A 23,929-nucleotide genomic window follows, 5' to 3' on the forward strand; every position below is an offset into this window, starting at 1 on the left:
TCTATCCCTGAACCTATTTTGCCTGAAATTCCCTCACAAATAGCACTGGCACTGTGTCGTACAATTGTTTTTATTTTCTGGCCTTTATTCTTTTTTTTTCAGAAATATTTTTATTGAAGGCTTTTTTCATATATACTAAATTACATAAGCCAAACCTTGGCAACAGGTAACAAAACTAACAATCCACCCTTCCCATTTGACCCCCCCCACTCCCCACCCTCCGACCCTACACCCCCCTGCCACCCTAAGCCCGCCTCCTTTTTCCCCCTTGTAATGGGCCATGGTTTATGGAACCCCAAAGTGTATCATGGAGTTCACCTGACCCACAACTTTTACTAGATTGTGGTATGGGGAGCACACGGCCCACTCTGCAGGTGTGGTACAGCAGAAATGGAAAAGTATTTTTAAAAGCAAAACAATGTTTATTCTATGAACTCAAGTTAACCTTTTTAAAACATACAGTGAACATCTTAGCAACCATTAATTCAAATACAACCCCCAAAGAATACAACACTAAGTAATCCTTCAAGCTTTCCTTTTAACATCCATACGACTTAAAAACAAAACCTTTAACAGAAGCACATCAGGTTAAAGTCACTTAGACAATGACTATTGGATGATCACAACCAACCCTCTTCTCATCTGACATCCTCACACTTTCCAGTAAGTTGACTCCGGATCAATCAGAAAGGCTGTATTAGTTGTTTGTCCCCCTCCTATTCCAGCCTTTCCACCATTGCTCAAAGTGAGCTACACTTAACCCTATGTCCTACAGGTCAATATCCATTTATTGAATAACGCAGCAGAAGACATTCTTTAAAAAAAAATTTAGAGTACCCAATTCATTTTTTCCAATTAAGGAGCAAATTAGCCTGGCCAATCCACCTACCCTGCACATCTTTGGGTTGTGGGGGTGAGACTCCCGTAGACACTGGGAGAATGTGCAAACTCCACACGGACAGTGACCCAGAGCCGGGATCAAACCTGGGACCTCGGCGCCGTCAGGCATCAGGGCTAACCCACTGCGCCACCGTGCTGCCCCAGCAGAAGACATTCTAATGGTTCACAACCGTTTCATTGCGAAACTACAGTTCGGTACACGCCCACTGGTTTCCTCTCTACCCTCCTGGATTCTCTCCTTGTCCAGAAGCAATGCCCCAACTGGGCATAAACCCAGCTCTTAAATACAAACCAGTGCGTATCACCTTGCTCTCAATTCACTCTGAAGCTAGTGCTGGTTTATTCTTAAAGGGATCTGCATTTCTAACATCTCTCTGAGGATTTAACTGGGACCCATAACCATACAGGTCAGTATTTATCCATCTCAGCCATCAGTGAGAGTCAACCAGTCTCTATTTGGCCAAAATCACACATGCCCGTCAAAACCCACAGGTAATTTGATTTTGACGTCGGGTCTAGTCTCTCTGAAATTAACAGTGCACGTTTTTGCTCCCCCACAGTATACAGAATGTAGCTCAGAGAATCAGAGACTGGAGTTCCTGGTCACTTCGCTGAAGCAACAAATTTCAGAAAAGTAAGTCGAGGCTTTTAAAAAAAATTAATTTAGAGCACTCAATTATTTTTCCCCAATTAAGGGGCAATTTAGCGTGGCCAATCCACCTAGCTTGCACCTCTTTGGGTTGTGGGGGCGAAACCCACGCGCACACGGGGAGAATGTGCAAACACCGCACGGACAGTGACCCGGGGCTGGGATCGAACCCAGGTCCTTGGCGCGTGAGGCTGCAGTGCTAACCACTGCACCGCCATGCCACCCCATAAGTTGAGTCAATCATAACGCTTCACCCCCATCTCATTGCGTTATTGCGTGGAAAGTGTGTCAGAACTGTCTAGAAAATTCTGCGTGTTGTTTCTCCTCGTACGTGGGGTGGAGCCTAAGCTCTCGGATTCAAACCGGTGGATTTAAGATGCTTACAGGTTGTGGAGCAATAACGTTTCTTTTGCTAATGGCCTACTTTAAGAACGGTTTCTCCGAATGTCAGTGAGTGAATTAGCACAGCTCAGTCAAAGGAATCAATGCTGCTGTTGGATTAATATTAACTGAATGACTCATCTGTCCAAAGTAATTTGAATATTAATCTCCTAGAGTAAACGCTGGAGAAAAATCACAGGGACATCAGAAAAAGTGACTTTGTTTTTCAATTCCTTGGAAAACGTCTCTCTGTTGTAAATATATTGGTGACAGAGAGAGTTGTTTTACCGGGTGGTTGGCGCCATGAGGTCATGTGAGGAAACTTCCAGAATTACATCCAAACGGAGCTGGTGGCCCAGTTCCAACTAGGCTACCGGCCTAAATGGGTTATCAAACTCTATCCTGAGGAAAAGGCAAGAAAGACATCAGCTATTATCCAGCTTTCCTGGCATGGCGAATTCCACGTTTGATGTGACGTACAGGTGTAATGTTCAATTGTTTGATGTTTGATTATGCGAGTCTGGCAACTGATCTGTGCTCACTGTGCTTGATTGGTTACGCCTGGGTGTTGACTCAGCGTTGAAGTGAACAGGCACCACAGAGGCTATAAATAGCTGGAGCTAGGATAAGCCCGAGTGCAGACATTTTGTGATTGCGGAGTTTTCATAAACACCGTGAATGAGCTTGTTGCACGTTTTCTGTGCCGTTTTCACAATGTTCTGAGATTTCTGAAATTCACAACAAATTGGAAAGAAGGCACTTCCAGTCTTAACTATCAGGAGGACAATGCACGAGGCTGAGTAACCAGTAACGGGAGATTATTGTATAAATTGCCCTCTGCATATCCCAGATAATGGCAAGTCTTTCTTCACTGGAGAACAATGCTTTGAATGGTGGGGGTCGTATTGGAGTGACCGGTGAACCAGTCTGATTGGGTAGCCAGGAGCGATACAAATGTGCAGGTATGGATTATGCGAGTGTGAAATACAAATGCCTGAAATATGCGTCCTGGCAGCATATGACCGAGGAGGGACAATGACCTCAATAGTGGGGACATAGCCCTTGAAAATCAGGATTGGCTGGTCACCCTGGATGTAACCTACACGTGTCACTAGCGATCCCCAATTCATTTCCAGCAGCCGCATCATAGGTCACTTCTTCAGCTATGCCCATGTCGACGTGGCCCTGGTGTTAATGCTGCGCAGAAATCATTGCGAAGCCTGGGTGACAGGTAAACACCTATAGGCCCCGAGATTGGAAAGTGCAGGAAGGCAAGTAAATTGAGAAGTAGTATCAAGCTTCGAGTGTTAAGAGCCTTGCTGCATGGAATAGTGAGGAACCATGGAAGCCATTGGAAAGGGTGCAGAGGAGATTTACCAGGATGTTGTCTGGTATGGAGGGAAGATCTGATGAGGAAAGGCTTGAGGCTGTTTTCGTTAGAGAGAAGAAGGTTAAGAGGTGACTTATTTGAGGCATACAAGATGATCAGAAGATTAGATAGGGTGGACAGTGAGAGCCTTTTTCCTCGGATGATGATGTCTAGCACGAGGGGACATAGCTTTAAATTGAGGGGAGATAGATACAGGACCGATATCGGTAGTAGGTTCTTTACTCAGAGAGTAGTAAGGGCGTGGAATGCCCTGCCTGGAACAGTAGTGGACTTGCCAACATTAAGGGCACTTAAATGGTCATTGGATAAACATACGGATGATAATGGAATAGTGTAGATGGGCTTTAGATTGGTTTGACAGGTCAGCGCAACATCGAGGGCCGAAGGGCCTGTACTGCGCTGTAATGTTCTATGTTCTATGGAATGGGGAGGGAGGCGGGGGACAGCATCCGACCCTTGGTGCCTGGGGGAAACAAGAGCTAATTGGTTCATTCAATTCCCTTGGACTGTGCTGGAGGTACGGAACATTGGTTTATCATGCTGCTAGCCATGAATGGTCTTGTCCATGTTGTCTATTTTGGAAGATGAGTCCAGAAAGGTTATTGACTTCACATCAGGGGTTGAAGAAAATTGGAGAGGATGTTGAACTCTGGAGAACCCCTGGCCATCTCTTAAAAGTTCTGTTTCTTCATTGTCGCTGGGGCAAAATCCTGCGACGTTCTACCTAACAGCACAGTGGGAATACCTTCTAAACGCAGATGGCACAGTTCAGAAAGAAGGTTTACCACCACCTTCTCAAGGACCACCAGGGCTGGGCAATAAACACCAGCAACACCTCCAAAATAAATATTCTAAAAGTCTTGGCAGTAACCTCGTGGCTGGGGAGTGATGACCACAGACGCACATCTCAAGAGGTGATATATTGCTCCAGGATGTTTGACTAACTGGGTATGAATCTCCTTTCTGTGGCCACAGGGAACAAGCATTGAGACAACTCGGGAGGCTCCGAAATACTGAGAAGACTGAACTAGAAATTAAGATTTCATCATTGGAGTTGAAGGTTTGTTACTTACATTTTACTTCCCCTCCTTGTGTTTCTCCATTCTGTGATGCATTCTCTCCCTCTGTCTCTGACAGTGCTGATGCATAGTAGGATTGGGTAGCATGGGTTCTGCAGCTGTCCATGAGCTGGCCAATTTCCGTGAACGCGGGCGATTTGGCCATGGTGGGGGTGGCTATCGTAGCCAAGACTGATGGCTGGTCTCGCCCCCAGGTCCACACATGCTCAGAATTGGGGATAGGGTTTATGATTCCAGGTAAAAGTATGGAACCTTAAAATAGTCACTTTGATGGTGGACTCAAAGTCGGAGTGCCAGGTATCTACTTACAAGTCCTGTCGAGGGAAGTTGTGCAATTGAAACCGGGTCGATTGGTAGACTTTGGGGGCTGGATTCTCCGATTCTGTGGCTATGTCCCCACGCCAGCTTGGGAACGGCAGACAAAATGGCACAAAACGGCCACTGATTCCCCGTTTTGCTGGGGGCCAGCAGGACGATAGCACAGAGCACCCGGCTCTAGCTGCCGTTACACCCCGGAGAATTGCCGGGCCTGTGGCCGCGCATGCACACGGCGGCGGCCGCGCCGTGCTACATGGCGGACGCAGTCCGCGGACCCGGCCCGCGAAATAGTGCCCCCCCTTTGGCTGGCTCGCGCGCCCCAGACCGCCCCCCCTCCCCACAGTGCCCCCCAGCCCCGAATAATGACCGCCCCCCCCTGCCCGCAGACCGGCTCTCCCCCGACTGTGGCGGCGCTGGACTGAGTCCGTAGCCGCCACGCCGAGTTCCCGACGGATGAGACCATGAAAGACCCACGCCTTCGGGAACTCTGCCGGTCGGGGACGGAGCATCGGGAGCCGGGCCTCAAATGTCCTGAGGCCGTCAATATGTGGGGCAGCGTTGTCTCCGAGTACGCGGCTTTGGAGGGGGCGAAGCATCGTGAAATCGGCGCCGTCCCCGATTCTGACGTAAGTTTGGATTCTCTGGCAGACTGCCGAACGGGATTTCGGCGACGGCACCCTTGAGAAACCAGCCCTGGGTCTTTTGAGTTCCTCCAAACCTGAAATCTCGCGCTCCTCCAATTCAGGCCTTGCATCCATCCCTGATTCATAACCACTCCGCCATTTATGACCGTGCCTTCAGCTACCTGGGCCCTGGGTCCTCTTCCTCCACACTCCTTAAAAAACTTACCTCTTGTGACCAAGCATTTGGTCACCTGACCTATTATCACCTGGTGTGTCTCAGTGTCAAACCCTGCTCCTGTGTGGTACCTGGGCAGATCTGACACATTTTTAGGGCGGCAGCCTAAACGCGAGTTGTGGAAATTGATGGTGTGTGATCCCGGAAGGATGCCGATCTGTCCTTGTTGTTTTGCAGTTGGCAGAGGTGGACGTTTTGGAAGAGATTCGGCAACAGAGGAGCCATGGCGAAGAGTCTGAGAAGCAGCAGAGGTGGGGCTGTGAGTCATAACGCTCCCCCCCACCCCCCCACCCCAAACCCTAGACAGAAGGTCCAATGATCAGGAAACGTGGCAGGCAATTTGCACTCCGCAATATCTCACACTGGCCAGATTGTTCAGCTGTTGGGTTGAGTATTAAATTGTTGGCCAGGGCAGTTTGGAGAACCCTTCTTTGAAATAGTGTCTTGGGGCCCACCTGGGAGGTCAGGCAAGGCTGTCTGATGTCTAATCTGAAAGACCCCCATCCCTGCCAGCGCAGCACTGCATTTGTGGTTCAGTCTTGATGTCTAGTCTCTGGAGCGAGGTTTAAACTCTTATATCCTAACCAACAGCTGGACCTGCCCGAAATGCGAGTTGAAAAGCTCAACAGTTCTTGGCTTGACAAAACCAAAATGCCCAATCCTAACCTGTCATGTTCTGCACAATAATAATCGTTATTGCCACAAGTAGGCTTACATTAACACTGCAATGAAGTTACTGATAAAAATCCCCTCGTCGCCACATTCCGGCGCCTGTTCGGGTTCACTGAGGGAGAATTTAGAATGTCCAATTCACCTAACAAGCACGAAACCGGAGCCCCCGGAGGAAACCCACGCAGACACGGGGAGAACGTGCAGACTCCGCACAGACAGTGACACATGCTAGGAATCGAACTCGGGTCCCTGGCGCTGTGAAGCAACAGTGCTAACCACTGTGTTACCGTGCCACACCATCACTGGAAGTAATTTCTATCCCATCAGAAAGTGTTAACTCTTCGCTTCCTTCCATTGCAGTTGCCCCCTTCAGAAATGCACTCGTTGCGACTCCTTCCTGGAACAGATGAGCACCAAATTGCAAGGTACAGTTTGTGCGATTTACACCCTGGGTAACACTCTCTTATCTCCCTCCTCTTTAACTCCTGACTCCATGGCCGACACACAATACTGGCTGGATATCCCTGCCATGAAATCGGATGGTTCTGGTCCTGTGTTATTGTGGTTCCAGCGTCACTGTTATATTGTGCATTTTTCCATAAGACCATAAGACATTGGAGCAGAATTAGGCCACTCGGCCCATCGTGTCTGCTCCGCCATTCAATCATGGCTGATATTGAGGGCGGCATGTGGCGCAGTGGATAGCACTGGGACTGCGGCGCTGAGGACCCGGGTTCGAATCCCGGCCCTGAGTCACTCTCCGTGTGGAGTTTGCACATTCTCCCCGTGTCTGCGTGGGTTTCACCCCCACAACCCAAAGATGTGCAGGATAGGTGGATTGGCCACGCTAAATTGCCCCTTAATTGGGAAAAAAATAAATAAATAATCGAAATTTTTATTTTTTTAAAATCATGGCTGACATTTTTCTCATCCCCATTCTCCTGCCTTCTCCCATAACACCTGATCCCCTTACATAGAACATAGAACATAGAACGATACAGTGCAGTACAGGCCCTTCGGCCCACGATGTTGCACCGACATGGGAAGTCAAAAAACAAAAGCCATCTAACCTACACTATGCCATTATCATCCATATGCTTATCCAATAAACTTTTAAATGCCCTCAATGTTGGCGAGTTCACTACTGTTGCAGGTAGGGCACTCCACGGCCTCACCACTCTTTGCGTAAAGAACCTACCTCTGACCTCTGTCCTATATCTATTACCCCGCAGTTTAAGGCTATGTCCCCTCGTGCTAGCCATTTCCATCCGCGGGAGAAGGCTCTCACTGTCCATCCTATCTAACCCCCTGATCATTTTGTATGCCTCTATTAAGTCTCCTCTTAACCTTCTTCTCTCTAACGAAAACAACCTCAAGTCCATCAGCCTTTCCTCATAAGATTTTCCCTCCATACCAGGCAACATCCTGGTAAATCTCCTCTGCACCCATTCCAAAGCTTCCACATCCTTCCAAAATTAGGTGACCAGAACTGTACGCAATACTCCAAATGCGGCCGTACCAGAGTTTTGTACAGCTGCAACATGACCTCATGACTCCGGAACTCAATCCCTCTACCAATAAAGGCCAATACTCCATAGACCTTCTTCACAACCCTATCAACCTGGGTGGCAACTTTCAGGGATCTATGTACATGGACACCGAGATCCCTCTGCTCATCCACACTTCCAAGAACTTTACCATTAGCCAAATATTCCGCATTCCTGTTATTCCTTCCAAAGTGAATCACCTCACACTTCTCTACATTAAACTCCATTTGCCACCTCTCAGCCCAGCTCTGCAGCTTATCTATGTCCCTCTGTAACCTGCTACATCCTTCCGTACTGTCGACACCACCGACTTTAGTGTCGTCTGCAAATTTACTCACCCACCCTTCTGCGCCCTCCTCTAGGTCATTTATAAAAATGACAAACAGCAATGGCCCCAGAACAGATCCTGTGGTACGCCACTTGTAACTGAACTCCATTCTGAACATTTCCCATCAACCACCACCCTCTGTCTTCTTTCAGCTAGCCAATTTCTGATCCACATCTCTAAATCACCCTCAATCCCCAGCCTCCGTATTTTCTGCAAGAGCCTACCGTGGGGAACCTTATCAAACGCTTTACTGAAATCCATATACACCACATCAACTGCTCTACCCTCGTCTACCTGTTCAGTCACCTTCTCAAAGAACTCGATAAGGTTTGTGAGGCATGACCTACCCTTTACAAAGCCATGCTGACTATCCCTAATCATATTATTCCTATCTAGATGATTATAAATCTTGTCTCTTATAATCCCCTCCAAGACTTTACCCACAATAGACGTGAGGCTCACCGGCCTATAGTTGCCGGGGTTGTCTCTACTCCCCTTTTTGAACAAAGGGACCACATTTGCTATCCTCCAGTCCTCTGGCACTATTCCTGTAGCCGATGATGACATAAAAATCAAAGCCAAAGGCTCAGCAATCTCTTCCCTGGCTTCCCAGAGAATCCTAGGATAAATCCCATCGGGCCCCAGGGACTTATCTATTTTCAGCCTGTCCAGAATTGCCAACACCTCTTCCCTACGTACCTCAATGCCATCTATTCTAATAGCCTAGGTCTCAGCATTCTCCTCCACAACATTCTCTTTTTCCTGAGTGAATACTGACGAAAAATATTCATTTAGTATCTCGCCTATCTCTTCAGACTCCACACACAACTTCCCATCCCTGTCCTTGACTGGCCCTACTCTTACCCTAGTCATTCTTTTATTCCTGACATACCTATAGAAAGCTTTTGGGTTTTCCTTGATCCTACCTGCCAAATACTTCTCATGTCCCCTCCTTGCTCGTCTTAGCTCTCTCTTTAGATCCTTCCTCGCTACCTTGTAACTATCAAGCGTCCCAACTGAAACTTCACACTTCATCTTCACATAGGCCTCCTTCTTCCTCTTAAGAAGAGATTCCACTTCTTTGGTAAACCACGGTTCCCTCGCTCGACGCCTTCCTCCCTGCCTGACCGGTACGTACTTATCAAGAACACGCAGTGGCTGTTCCTTGAACAAGCTCCACATATCCAGTGTGCCCAACACTTGCAGCCTACTTCTCCAACCTACCCCTCCCAAGTCATGTCTAATGGCATCATAATTGCCCTTCCCCCAGCTATAACTCTTGCCATGCGGGGTATACTTATCCCTTTCCATCACGAACGTAAACGTCACCGAATTGTGGTCACTGTCCCCAAAGTGCTCACCTACCTCCAAATCTAACATCTGGCCTGGTTCATTACCCAAAACCAAATCCAATGTGGCCTCGCCTCTTGTTGGCCTGTCAACATATTGTGTCAGGAAACCCTCCTGCACACATTGTACAAAAAACGACCCATCTAATGTACTCAAACTATATCTTTTCCAGTCAATATTTGGAACGTTAAAGTCTCCCATAATAACTACCCTGTTACTTTCGCTCTTATCCAGAATCATCTTCGCCATCCTTTCCTCTACATCCCTAGAACTATTTGGAGGCCTATAGAAAACTCCCAACAGGGTGACCTCTCCTTTCCTGTTTCTAACCTCAGCCCATACTACCTCGGAAGAAGAGTCCCCATCTAGCATCCTCTCCGCCACCGTAATACTGTTCTTGACTAGCAGCGCCACACCTCCCCCTAGAATCATAGAATCATAGAATCATAGAAGTTTACAGCATGGAAACAGGCCCTTCGGCCCAACCAGTCCATGCCGCCCAGTTTTTTACCATTAAGCTAGTCCCAGTTGCCCGCACTTGGCCCATAACCCTCTATACCCATCTTACCCATGTAACCATCTAAATGCTTTTTGAAAGACACAATTGTACCCGCTTCTACTACTACCTCTGGCAGCCCATTCCAGACACTCACTACCCTCTGAGTGAAGAAATTGCCCCTCTGGGCCCTTCTGAATCTCTCCCCTCTCACCTTAAACCTATGCCCTCTAGTTTTAGACTCCCCTACCTTTGGGAAAAGATGTTGACTATCTACCTTATCTATGCCCCTCATTATTTTATAGACCTCTATAAGATCACCCCTAAGCCTCCTACGCTCCAGGGAAAAAAGTCCCAGTCTATCCAGCCTCTCCTTATAACTCAAACCATCAAGTCCCGGCAACATCCTAGTAAATCTTTTCTGCACTCTTTCTAGTTTAATAATATCCTTTCTATAATAGGGTGACCAGAACTGCACACAGTATTCCAAGTGTGGCCGTACCAATGTCTTGTACAACTTCAACAAGACGTCCCAACTCCTATATTCAATGTTCTGACCAATGAAACCAAGCATGCCGAATGCCTTCTTCACCACTCTGTCCACCTGCGACTCCACCTTCAAGGAGCTATGAACCTGTACTCCTAGATCTCTTTGTTCTATAACTCTCCCCAACGCCATACCATTAACTGAGTAGGTCCTGGCCTGATTCGATCTGCCAAAATGCATCACCTCACATTTATCTAAATTAAACTCCATCTGCCATTCGTCGGCCCACTGGCCTAATTGATCAAGATCCCGTTGCAATCCTAGATAACCTTCTTCACTATCCACTATGCCACCAATCTTGGTGTCATCTGCAAACTTACTAACCATGCCTCCTAAATTCTCATCCAAATCATTAATATAAATCACAAATAACAGTGGACCCAGCACCGATCCCTGAGGCACACCACTGGTCACAGGCCTCCAGTTTGAAAAACAACCCTCTACAACCACCCTCTGCCTTCTGTCGTCCAGCCAATTTTGAATCCAATTGGCAACCTCACCCTGGATCCCGTGAGCTTTAACCTTCTGCAACAACCTACCATGCGGTACCTTGTCAAAGGCTTTGCTAAAGTCCATGTAGACAACGTCTACTGCACTACCCTCATCTACCTTCTTGGTCACTCCCTCAAAAAACTCAATCAAATTTGTGAGACATGATTTTCCACGCACAAAGCCATGCTGACTGCCCCGAATCAGTCCTTGCCTCTCTAAATGCTTGTAGATCCTGTCTCTCAGAATACCTTCTAGCAACTTACCTACTACAGACGTTAGGCTCACTGGTCTGTAGTTCCCAGGCTTTTCCCTGCTGCCCTTCTTAAACAAGGGCACAACATTCGCCACTCTCCAATCTTCAGGCACCTCACCTGTGGCTGCCGATGATTCAAATATCTCGGTTAGGGGACCCGCAATTTCCTCCCTAGCCTCCCACAACATCCTGGGATACATTTCATCAGGTCCCGGGGATTTATCTACCTTGATGCGCTTTAAGACTTCCAGCACCTCCTCCTCTGTAATATGCACACTTCTCAAGACATCACTATTTATTTCCCTTAGTTTCCTAACATCCATGCCTTTCTCCACCGTGAATACCGATGAGAAATATTCATTCAGGATCTCACCCAACTCTTGTGGCTCTGCACATAAATGCCCTTGTTGATCCTTAAGAGGCCCTACTCTGTCCCTAGTTACTCTTTTCCCCTTTATGTATCTGTAGAATCTCTTTGGATTCTCCCTTGCATTATTTGCCAAAGCAATTTCATGTCCCCTTTTTGCCCTCCTGATTTCCCTCTTAACTCTATTTCGACAATCTCTATACTCTTCAAGGGATCTACTTGATCCCAGTTGCTTATGTACGTCATATGCCTCCTTCTTCTTTTTGACCAGAGTCTCAATATCTCGAGTCATCCAGGGTTCCCTACTTCTACCAGCCTTGCCCTTCACTCTAAAGGGAATGTGCTTACCCTGCACCCTGGTTAACACATTTTTAAAAGCCTCCCATTTACCAGCCGTCCCTTTGTCTGCCAATAGTCTCCCCCAATCTACCTCTGCAAGTTCCTGTCTGATACCATCAAAATTGGCCTTGCCCCAATTAAGAATTTTAACTCTTGGGCCAGACCTATCATTCTCCATAGCTATCTTAAAACTAATGGAATTATGGTCACTTGTCCCAAAGTGATCCCTCACTAGCACTTCTATCACTTGCCCTTCCTTATTTCCCAAGACGAGGTCAAGTTTTGCCCCCTCTCTAGTCGGTCCATCCACATACTGAATGAGAAATTCCTCCTGAATACACTCAACAAATTTCCCTCCATCCAAGCCCCTAATGCTATGACTGTCCCAGTCAATGTTGGGAAAGTTAAAGTCCCCTACTACTACCACCCTATTATTCTTGCAGCTATCTGTAATCTCCTTACATATTTGCTCCTCAATTTCCCGCTGACTATTTGGGGGCCTGTAGTACAGTCCTACCAAGGTGATCTCTCCCTTCTTATTTTTCAGTTCCACCCATATAGACTCAGTGGGCGAACCCTCGGACATATCCCCTCTAAGTACTGCCGTGATGTTCTCCCTAATCAAAAACGCCACTCCCCCTCCTCTCTTACCTCCTGTTCTATCCTTTCTATAGCATCTGTAGCCCGGAACATTGAGCTGCCAGTCCTGCCCCTCCCTTAGCCATGTTTCAGTCATAGCTATAATATCCCAGTCCCATGTGCCCGTCCATGCCCTGAGTTCATCCGCTTTGCCCGTCAGGCCCCTTGCATTGAAATAAATGCAGTTTAATGTAGACCTTCCTTGCTCTCTGCCCTGCTTTCTCTGGTCATGCTTTACACACTCTCCCTTCCTGCCTTTTGTTTCTGTCCCCACTGACTTCCTACATCGGTTCCCATCCCCCTGGCACATTAGTTTAAACCCTCCCCAACTGCACTAGCAAACACCCCCCCGAGAACATTGGTTCCGGTCCCACCCAGATGCAGACCGTCCGATTTGTACAGGTCCCACCTCCCCCAGAATCGGTCCCAATGTCCCAGGAATTTGAAACCCTCCCTCTTGCACCATCTCTCAAGCCACGTATTCATCCTAGCTATCCTGTCATTCCTACTCTGACTATCACGTGGCACTGGTAGCAATCCTGAGATTACTACCTTTGAGGTCCTACTTTTTAGTTTAACTCCTAACTCCCTAAATTCAGCTTGTAGGACCTCATCCCGTTTTTTACCTATATCGTTGGTGCCTATATGCACCACGACAGCTGGCTGTTCACCCTCCCCCTCCAGAATGCCCTGCAGCCGCTCCGAGACATCCTTGACCCTTGCACCAGGGAGGCAACATACCAACCTGGATTCTCGTTTGCGTCTGCAGAAACGCCTGTCTATTCCCCTTACAATTGAATCCCCTATCACTATAGCTCTGCCACTCTTTTTCCCGCCCTTCTGTGCAGCAGAGCCAGCCACGGTGCCATGAACCTGGCTGCTGCCATCTTCCCGTGGTGAGCCATCTCCCCCAACAGTTTCCAAAACGGTAAATCTGTTTTGGAGGGAGATGACCGCAGGGGATCCCTGCACTGCCTTCCTACTCTTCCTCTGTCTGTTGGTCACCCTTTCCCTATCTGCCTCAGTAATTTTAATCTGCGGTGTGACCAACTCACTGAATGTGCTTTCCACAACTTCCTCAGCATCGCGGATGCTCCAAAGTGAGTCCATCCGCAGCTCCAGAGCCGTCAAGCGGTCTAACAGGAGCTGCAGTTGGACACACTTCTTGCAGATGAAGGAGTCAGGGACACCAGAAGGGTCCCTGACTTGCCACATCTCACAAGAGGAGCATGACACGGGTCTGAGCTCTCCTGCCATGACTTAAACCTGAAGTTAAATTTGAACTACACTACACAGCTAGGAGAAAGTCAAAGAGAGAGAAATCACTTACCAGTTACAAGCCAAACACTTACCTGCTGGCTGTGATGTAGTTGCTCCAGAGACTCCCTCACAGGTCTGCTTCTCTGCACCTACTTCAGGTGAGCACCAAATTCCCTTAACTAGTTAATTACTTTACTTAATTAAATTTTTTTTTTTTTTTTTTTTTTGTCACTCCCCTCTTACCCGAACTCAGCCTTACCCAAACTCAGATACACTCTGTTTGCCTTCAGCACTCTGTTTCTAAAGGCACTTCAGCCACACCCTTTGTATCCTTCCTGATTTACAGTCAGCCAATAGGCCTGCTCCCAAAACTGATCTCTCTCCCGAACAGCTGACCTGCAAGGTAAGGAAGTGGTTATGCAGTACTTACCTCACCCACAGCGCGCCCTTTTAAACTGTCCCCTCTGCCTCGCAGCTCCCGCGCTTTTTGAAACTCCCGCGCTGTTTCCAAGGTCCTGGCTCCCTCTCTCTCCCGAACAGCTGACCTGCAAGGTAAGGAAGTGGTTACCTTTGCCTCCTTCTCTGAGCTTACTAAAACTAAAACACCTAAACCCCGGAACCTGCAACATCCATTCCTGTCCCTGCTCTATCCATGTCTCCGAAATGGCCACAACATCGAAGTCCCAGGTACCAACCCACGCTGCCAGTTCCCCTACCTTATTTCGTATACTCCTGGCATTGAAGTAGACACACTTCAAACCACCTACCTGAACACTGGCCCCCTCCTGCGAAGTCAAATCTGTGCTCCTGACCTTTATACTCTTATTAACCAAGAACCTATCTATCTCTGGCTTAAAGACACTCAGTGATTTGGCCTCCACAGCCTTCTGCGGCAAAGAGTTCCACAGACTCACCACCTTCTGGCTGAAGAAATTCCTTCTCATCTCTGTTTTAAAGGATCGTCCCTTTAGTCTGAGATGGTGTCCTCTGGTTCTAGTTTTTCCTACAAGTTCTGCCATCCTTACCCTACATGTGAGCCCAGAGCCACAGCAATGTGATTGGCTCTCAATTGCCCTTTGAAATGGCCCAGCAGTGGAATGTGGTCGGCCTGTTTATTATAATAATAATAATCTTTATTATTGTCACAAGCAGGCTTACATTAACACTGCAATGAAGTTACTGTGAAAATCCCCTAGTCGCCACACTCCGGCGCCTGTTCGGGGACACAGAGGGAGAATTCAGAATGTCCAATTCACCCAACAAGCACGTCTTTCTGGACTTGTGGGAGGAAACGGGAGCACCCGGAGGAAACCCACGCAGACACGAGGGAGAATGTGCAGACTCCGCACAGACAGTGAACCAAGCCGGGAATCGAACCTGGGGCCCTGGCGCTGTGAAGCAACAGTGCTAACCACTGTGCAGGAGGCCAAGTGTTTTTTCATCATTTGCATCCACTCAGAAACCAGCACTAACTCTTGCCCGATATAAATTTTGAATTCGAATCATATTCAACGAAGATAGAAATTTGAGGGTTGCTGACCTGGTGCATATCACTTTCCCGACTTGTCGCCTCGAAACCGCTTTTCCGACATGCTTTTTTTACGACCATCTGTGTTTAGATTTTTACAAACCCCGAGTGTTTCTTCTGTTCCTCAGATTACAGCGCCAAAAATAGCGAACTCCAGGAAGAGAGAAACACAGCTCTGAAATCGTTGAATGATGTGCAGGTTCTCACACAGGTAGGTGGAACTCCATTGCAGATCTTGATTGGGAACCTCCCCCAGCTTGCGATGGCTCTGGTTTTCATACAAGTACAAGGAACGGGCCAACATCATTCTTTTCAACTCCAGAGAATATAAGCCCAATTTTACTCATCATCGGACAACACAGTCTTTTTTTAAAAAAAAACATTTTACAGTGTGTGGGCATTGCTGTCTAGACCAGCATTTATTTCCCATTCCTAGTTGTGGTGATGAGCTGCCTTCTTGAGCCGCTGCAGTCCATATGGCGTAGGTACACCCACAGTGCTGTTAGAATGGGAGTTTGAGGTTTTTGACCCAACGACAGTGAAGGAACTGCCGATTATATTTCCAAGTCAGGGTGGTGAGTGACTTGGAGGCGAATCTCCAGGTGGTGAGGTTCCCAGGTATCTGCCACCCATGTCCTTCTAGATGGTAGTGGTCGTGGGTTTGGAAGGTGCTGCCTAAGGAGCCTTGGTGAGTTCCGGCAGTGCACCTTGTAGATGGAACACACGGCTGCTACTGTGCGTCGGTGGAGGGAGTGAATGTTTGTGGAAGGGGAAGCAATCAAACAGGCTGCTTTGTCCTAGATGATGTTGAGCTTCTTGAGTGTTGTTGGAGCTGCACTCATCCAGGCAAGTGGAGAGTATTCCATCACGCTCCTGACTTGTGCCTTGTAGACAGATTTTTGGGGAGACAGGAGGCAAGATCCTTGCCACAGGATTCCTCGCCTCTGGCCTGCTCTTGTAGCCACAGTATTTATATGGTTAGTCCTGCTCAGTGTCCCAGGGGCAAATTTAGTGAACCTTCATTGTATCGCCTCCAAAGCAAATATTTCCTTTCTTAAATATGGAAACCAAAACTGCACACAGTATTCCAGGTCTGGTCTATCCAAAGCCTTGTACAATTGTAGAAAAACGCAAGGGAAACTGGCAGGTACATTAGTGAGTCTGGTGCTTCATGGGCTGTGACATCGGAATTGGCTCTTTAATGCGTCATCTACAAGGCTCAAATATCCTTCTTCCATTGGCCACCCCTTAGTATATTCCACAATTCCCCAATGTTGCACTCAATGCCACCTGTACCAATGTAGCAGAGGCCTTAAATCTGCTGCAAATGTTGCGGGCACATCAGAACGAGGGGTCAGTGCTGGTGATTGTGGTACCCACCAGGTAGGGGTTTGGACACAGCCGGTGAGTGATTGGGGGGGGGGGGGGGGGATGTTGGTTTGCTATTCACATTTTTTCAGGTTAATTTAATTGGTGGTTCTTTCGAATTTCATTGGTCTGAGGCTTTTGTTCCATGCTGTCTTCCCTCTGGAATTTCCTCTGTCTACCTCCTTCTGGGTGCGAGGGAGGCTCATGTGAAGCATGGACACAGGATCCGAGGTTTCTCCACAAACCGGAGACTGATGTGTTGGGTGTTCTGGATCACATACAGGTCACCAACACTTGAAGTAGTGCAACACTATTTTATTAAAAGGTTAACTATTTAAACATACTTGAACTGTGGGTTAATGCGATACTAGCTTTAACTAAAGAGCTTTGCCTTGTCCTAACCAGTCGATGCACTCAGCACATGGTGAATGTCTGTGTTGCAGGCTGTGAACTCTGTCCTCCTAGCTAGCTGCTACTCGAATGAGCGGGAACTCTGATGTTCCTTGTCTTATAGTGCGTGTGCTCTAACTGGTGATTGGCTGCGGTGTTGTGTATGTTGATTGGTCCCACTGTGTGTCCATCAGTGTGCGTCTGCACCATGATATACTGGTGTATATTATGACGGAGACAATTTGGCTCATCTTGTCCATGGCCTCTCTCTCTCTCTCTCTCTCTCTGTCTGGCTCTCTGCCTGTCTCTCTCTCTCTCTGTCGCTCTCTCTCAGTCTCTCTCTCTGTCACTCTCTCTGTCACTCTCTGTCTGTGCTCTCTCTCTCTCTGTGCTCTCTCTCTCTCTGCCTCCTATCTCTTTTTCATTAAATTTAGAATACCCAATTCATTTTTTTCCAATTAAAGGGCAATTTAGCGTGGCAAATCCACCGAGCCTGCATATCTTTGGGTTGTGGGGGCAAAACCCACGCAAACATGGGGAGAATGTGCAAACTCCACATGGACAGTGACCCAGAGCCGGGATCGAACCTGGGACCTCGGTGATGTGAGGCTCCTGATATGGGGAATACACACGCCCTGTATAAAACCAGAGGACCATGAACTGTGTGCTGGTTCCGGTAGTGGAGTAACTGCTCTATACTCTTGTTCTGTTGCATTAAACCTTTTTCCTTTGACCCAACCTGTTTAGCTTGATGCGGACTCCTCACCGGACCTTATAACACCCCTAACCCTTCACATTATTGTTAATCAGAAACCTATCAACCTCTACCATAAATATGCTGAGCTTCCACGGCAATCCGGGATAGAGAATTCCAAAGATTCACAACCATCTGCGTGTAAATAAATTTTTCCTCATCTCTATTCTAAGTGGCGCATGCCCCCTCTTATTTTTAAATTGTGCCCCCTGGTTCCTGACTCCCCAACCAAGGGGAGTCTATTCCTGTTAGAATTCTGTGTCCCTTCACCATTTTGCGACAAAAGAGTCCTTGAACAGGGTGACAATGGCTTTAAAGTGAATCTCCTTCCATCTTCCCACTCGTCACAAAAGCGGGGGATCAAAGTTATGCAAAGGTTTGATGTAGTCACCAAAGGCCCCTAATTACCTTTGATCTCGTCAACAACCCCACTGTTTGTAGTTGCGATGAGAAGTGGTGAGAATGGACGTTGGGCTGAGGAGGCTTTAGCCTCTGAACACAGTCACGCGTCTTCTAATTAAGCTCGAATATCCGAGTCTATGCCTCGCAATTTAAATACCCAAGCTTATTCCTGGCTACGTAAAACGTTGAATAAATAAAACGTTAAGAATCAGCAGAAATCCTCATCCACCACTCGCAACATTTTGGATGACCTCAATTTATCCCATTTGTCCGCTTGCCGTTCTTCAAACTTCATTGGAAAGTTCAATATATTTATAAAGTTTATTGACCCCTGTAGGAGATCCAGCCTGTCTAATGCTTAAACCTGAATAATCATATCAGATATGAGGCAGCGCGGTAGCATTGTGGGGCAGCACGGTAGCATTGTGGATAGCACAATTGCTTCACAACTCCAGGGTCCCAGGTTCGATTCCGGCTTGGGTCACTGTCTGTGTGGAGTCTGCACATCCTCCCCTTGTGTGCGTGGGTTTCCTCTGGGTGCTCCGGCTTCCTCCCACAGTCCAAAGATGTGCAGGTTAGGTGGATTGGCCATGATAAATTGCCCTTCGTGTCCAAAATTGTCCTTAGTGTTGGGTGGGGTTACTGGGTTATGGGGATAGGGCGGAGGTGTTGATCTTGGGTAGGGTGCTCTTTCCAAGAGCCGGTGCAGACTCGATGGGCCGAATGGCCTCCTTCTGCAGTGTAAATTCTATGATAATCTATGATAAGTGACCTTTCCTGTTGCCCACCCCCCCACTCTAATCCGGCCTTGCTATTGCTGCTACAGCCTCTGCCCCTGATGCTGTCACACTTTGCGTATTCAGTCCCACCGTCAACCCATTAGATACGAGATGATGATGTGGATGGCAGTGTCACTGGGCTATAGCCCCTGTCTAATGCTCCGGAGGCTATAATGGGTGGAATTTGAATTCAGTTAATAAATCTGGAATTGAAAGCCAGTCGCAGTAATGGTGATCATGAAATAATCTTCCTTTTTTAAAATAAAAGGAGTACCCAATTATATTTTTCAATTAAGGGGCAATTTAGCGTGGCCAATCCACCGACCCTGCTCATCTCTGGGTTGTGGGGGTGAAACCCACACAGACATGGGGAGAATGTGCAAACTCCACACGGACAGTGACCCAGGGCCGGGATTCGAACCCGGGTCCTCAGCGCTGTAGGCAACCGTGCTAACCACTGCCCCACCGTGCTACCCTGAAATAATCTTTAGTAAATGAAATGAAATGAAAATTGCTTATTGTCACAAGTAGGCTTCAAATGAAGTTACTGTGAAAAGCCCCTAGTCGCCACATTCCGGCGCCTGTTCGGGGAGACTGGTACGGGAATTGAACCGTGCTGCTGGCCTGCCTTGGTCTGCTTTAAAAGCCAGCGATTTAGCCCAGTGTTCTAAACCAGCCCCAGGTATTATTGTCACAACTAGGCTTACATTAACACTGCAATGAAGTTACTGTGAAAATCCCCTAGTGCCCACATTCTGGCCCCTGTTTGTGTACACTGAGGGAGAATTCAAAGCCTTGCAGGGAGTAACTAAGGGTTTATGTGCACCAAACTATTTCTGGACTTAATATAATCAGAAACCTGTCAAATGCCTGTGGCTTCTTTGTGATTTATACAACATTTAAACCCCTTTTTTTCCCCCAAAGAAAAGGTTGGTACTGATCCAGTGGCTTTTATAGCCTCCAGACATCCCATAGAATCAGATGGTCAACTTTCTGATGTGTAGTCACTGTTGTGATGTAGGAATCGCAGCAGCCACGCTGGGCACAGCAAGCTCCCAAAAGCAACAGTGATTTGTTTGTGTGCTGACTGAGGGATATCTAATGGCCGTGTGTAGGGACTCTTATCTTACCATCTAATAAGAATCGGTAGTCCGGTTGGTGAGAGGTGTCTAAATACGACTTCATTGTTGTCAATTACAAACAGTGATTGGCTACAGTGCGGAACAAGGGGCCAAACAAAGCAAATACATGAGCAAGAGCAGCATAGGGCATCATGAATGGTGTTCTTACAGGGAACAGATCAGTCCGAGGGGGAGTCGTTGAGGAGTCTTGTAGCTGTGGGGAAGAAGCTGTTCCTATGTCTGGATGTGCGGGTCTTCAGACTTCTGTACCTTCTGTCTGATGGAAGGGTCTGGAAGAGGGCAATGCCTGGGTGGGAGGGGTCTCTGACAATGCTGTCTGCCTTCCTGAGGCAGCGGGAGGTGTAGACAGAATCAATGTGGGGGTGGCAAGCTTGTGTGATGCGTTGGGCTGAGATCACCACACTGCAGTTCAATAACAGGTTTCTGACATTCTCTAATTCTACATTGAGAACAAACTAATTCAAATTACTGCAGCTTAACTCTCCATCATCCTATTACTGTACTAAAGACGCGAGAATAGGAAAAGACTTATTGACAATCTGAACTTAAAGCAGTGAGTACTGGAAATAATACTAATAATCTTTATTAGTGTCACAAGTAGGCTTACATTAACACTTCAATCAAGTTACTGTGAAAATCCCCTAGTTGTCACATTCCAGCGCCTGTTCGGGTACACGGAGGGAGAATTCAGAATGTCTAATTCACCTAACGAGCACGTCTTTCGAGATTTGTGGGAGGAAACCGGAGCACCCGCTGGAAATCCACGCAGAGATGGGTAGAATATGCAGACCCCGCACAGACAGTGACCCAAGCCAGGAATCAAACCTGGATCTCTAGTGCTGTGAAGCAACAGTGCTAACTACTGTGCTCCCGTGCCACAGCCAGTAGAAAGAAAAAGTGTTTTTAAATTAAATTTAGAGTACTCAATTCAATTTTTCCAATTAAGGGGCAATTTAGCGTGGCCAATCCACCTACCCTGCACATTTTTGGGTTGTGGGGGCAAAACCCACGCAAACACGGGGAGAATGTGCAAACTCCACACAGACAGTGACCCAGAGCCAGGATCGAACCTGGGACCTCGGTGCCGTGAGACTGCAGTACTAACCCACTGCGCCACCTTGCTGCCTGCAACATGGGATTTTTATTCTTTCATGGGAGGAGGGGGCTTCGGGCAAGGCCGGCATTTATTACCCATCCCTAATTGCCCCTTGAGAAGATGGTGGTGAACAACCTTTTTGAACCGCTGCAGTAATGTAGGTACAGCCACTGTGCTGTTCGGGAGGGAGTTTCAGGAAGTTGATCAGAGTGCGGCTTGGAGAGTAATCTGCAGGTGGTGGGGCCCCCATGTGTCTGCTGCCCTTGTCCTTATAGGTGGCAGCCTTTGGGGCTTTGGAAAGTCACAGGAACCATGGTGAGTTCCTGCAGTGTATCTTGAAGATGAGACACACAGCTGCCTCTGCCAGTGTCGGAGCGAGTGGGTGTTTATTGTGGTGGAAAAGGTGCCAATCAAGAGGGTTGTTTTGTCCTGGATGGTATTGAGCTTCTTGAGTGTTGTTGGAGCTGCACTCATCCAGGCAAGTGAAGAGCATTCCATCACACTCCTGACTTGTGCTTTGTAGATGGTTGTCAGGCTTTGAGGAGTCAGGAGGTGAGTCAATTGCTGTAGAATTCCCAGCATCTGACCTGCTCTTGTAGCCACAGTATTTCTGATGGCTGGTACAGTTCAGTTTCTGGTCAATGGTAACCCCAGAATTTTGATAGGACTACAGTCGTATGGAGACCAGAAGGGGTCAGAATTGCAGGTTCCAATTCCCGAGGAAAGAAGGACTTGCATTTATATTGCACTTTTCATGACCACCGGATGTTTCAAAACTCTCCACAACCAATTAATTACTTTTTAAAGTTATAATGTTGGAAACTAATTAGCATTGAGCAAACTACCGCAAGATGCAATGTGCTCATAAACAGGTAATCTGGAGGGGGTTTCTGGGATGTTGATTGAGTGAGAAATAATGTCCAGGACACTGAAGATAACTTCCCTGTTCCTCTTCACAATGGGATCTTTTATATCCACCCAAGCAGACAGATTGATTTAATGTCTCATTCAAAAGATGGCATCTCGATGGAACTAGCACTCCCTCAGTATCGCAATGGAGCGTCAGCCTTGATTTTTGCACTCGAGCCCTGGAGCGGGACTTGAACCTGGAGCCTGGTGAGCCAGAGACAAAGCTGCTACCAACTGAGTGATGGCTGACACCCAACTGGACATTAGTGAACCAGTTTGGTTCCTAATCGAATGGTGCCAACACCGTTTGAACTTTTTTTCCATTGCCGCCGTCCCCTAATTAAATCCATGGTGTGATCTGACCCCTGGGGCCTTTGAACCATAATCACGATCCCAATGGAGGCACTCTCCAATAGACAGGCTCCTGTAAATTAATTGGGTACTTAAAATTTTTTTTAAACCCCAAAGAAATCCCCTGTTGTACAGTTGGTTCTTCATGTTCTCTGATTAAAACCAATGGTCACCAGGTTCTCAGGGTAGCTCCGAACTGGCGACAGATATGGGCTTATTAGTGTTAACTGTGTCCTTGGGACAAATAGAACATAGAACATAGAACAGTACAGCACAGAACAGGCCCTTCGGCCCTCGATGTTGTGCCGAGCTTTGTCCGAAACCAAGATCAAGCTATCCCACTCCCTGTCATTCTGGTGTGCTCCATGTGCCTATCCAATAACCGCTTGAAAGTTCCTAAAGTGTCCGACTCCACTATCACAGCAGGCAGTCCATTCCCCACCCTAACCACTCTCCGAGTAAAGAACCTACCTCGGACATCCCTCCTATATCTCCCACCCCGGAGCTTATAGTTATGCCCCCTTGTAACAGCTACATCCACCCGAGGAAATAGTCTCTGAACGTCCACTCAATCTATCCCCCTCATTATCTTATTAAGTCGCCTCTCATCCTCCTCCGCTCCAAAGAGAAAAGCCCTAGCTCCCTCAACCTTTCCTCATAAGACCTATCCTGCAAACCAGGCAGCATCCTGGTAAATCTCCTTTGCACCCTTTCCAATGCTTCTACATCCTTCCTATAGTGAGGTGACCAGAACTGCTCACAATACTGCAAATGTGGTCTCACCAGGGTCATGTATAGTTGCAGCATAACCCCGCGGCTCTTAAACTCAAGCCCCCTGTTAATAAACGCTAACACACTATAGGCCTTCTTTACGGCTCTATCCACTTGAGTGGCAACCTTCAGAGATCTGTGGACATGAACCCCAAGATCTCTCTGTTCCTCCACATGCCTCAGAACCTTGCCGTTGACCCTGTAATCCGCATTCAAATTTTTTCTACCAAAATGAATCACCTCGCACTTATCAGGGTTAAACTCCATCTGCCCTTTTTCGGCCCAGCTCTGCATCCTATCAATGTCTCTTTGCAATGTTAAACAACAACAATGTTAAATGTTTTCTCTTTTCTAACTCTTGACGCACCTATGGTGCAGAAAATGTTGGATAAACACTTGATATCCGTGTATGCTATAGAGCTGTGTGCCAATGAAAGGGTTAACAATCAGTGGGAGTATCTGATGCTGCTGTAGAATGCCTATCAAAGCAATCTTAGTCATTTTATATTGGGATGCTTGAGAAAGTGCAGCATAATATTGATAATTAGGGGACTGTGTTCTTGTATAGATGCGA

At 47.4% G+C, this 23,929-nt stretch overlaps 1 protein-coding gene across 3 annotated transcripts in view; it reads left to right on the forward strand.

Annotated features, from left to right (window-relative positions):
- The window catches only part of LOC140404390 (uncharacterized), a 135,875-nt gene that overhangs the window by 92,134 nt on the left and 19,812 nt on the right, over positions 1-23,929 (forward strand). For all 3 annotated transcript variants that reach the window (XM_072492841.1, XM_072492842.1, XM_072492843.1), the window contains 5 exons: positions 1,461-1,534; positions 4,296-4,380; positions 5,753-5,826; positions 6,608-6,672; positions 15,522-15,604. In XM_072492841.1, coding sequence (XP_072348942.1) covers positions 1,461-1,534; positions 4,296-4,380; positions 5,753-5,826; positions 6,608-6,672; positions 15,522-15,604 — 381 coding nt within the window. The remainder of the gene's footprint in view (positions 1-1,460; positions 1,535-4,295; positions 4,381-5,752; positions 5,827-6,607; positions 6,673-15,521; positions 15,605-23,929) is intronic.

This window comes from Scyliorhinus torazame, chromosome 30 (assembly GCF_047496885.1).
Source record: "Scyliorhinus torazame isolate Kashiwa2021f chromosome 30, sScyTor2.1, whole genome shotgun sequence".
Classification (NCBI taxonomy): domain Eukaryota; kingdom Metazoa; phylum Chordata; class Chondrichthyes; order Carcharhiniformes; family Scyliorhinidae; genus Scyliorhinus; species Scyliorhinus torazame.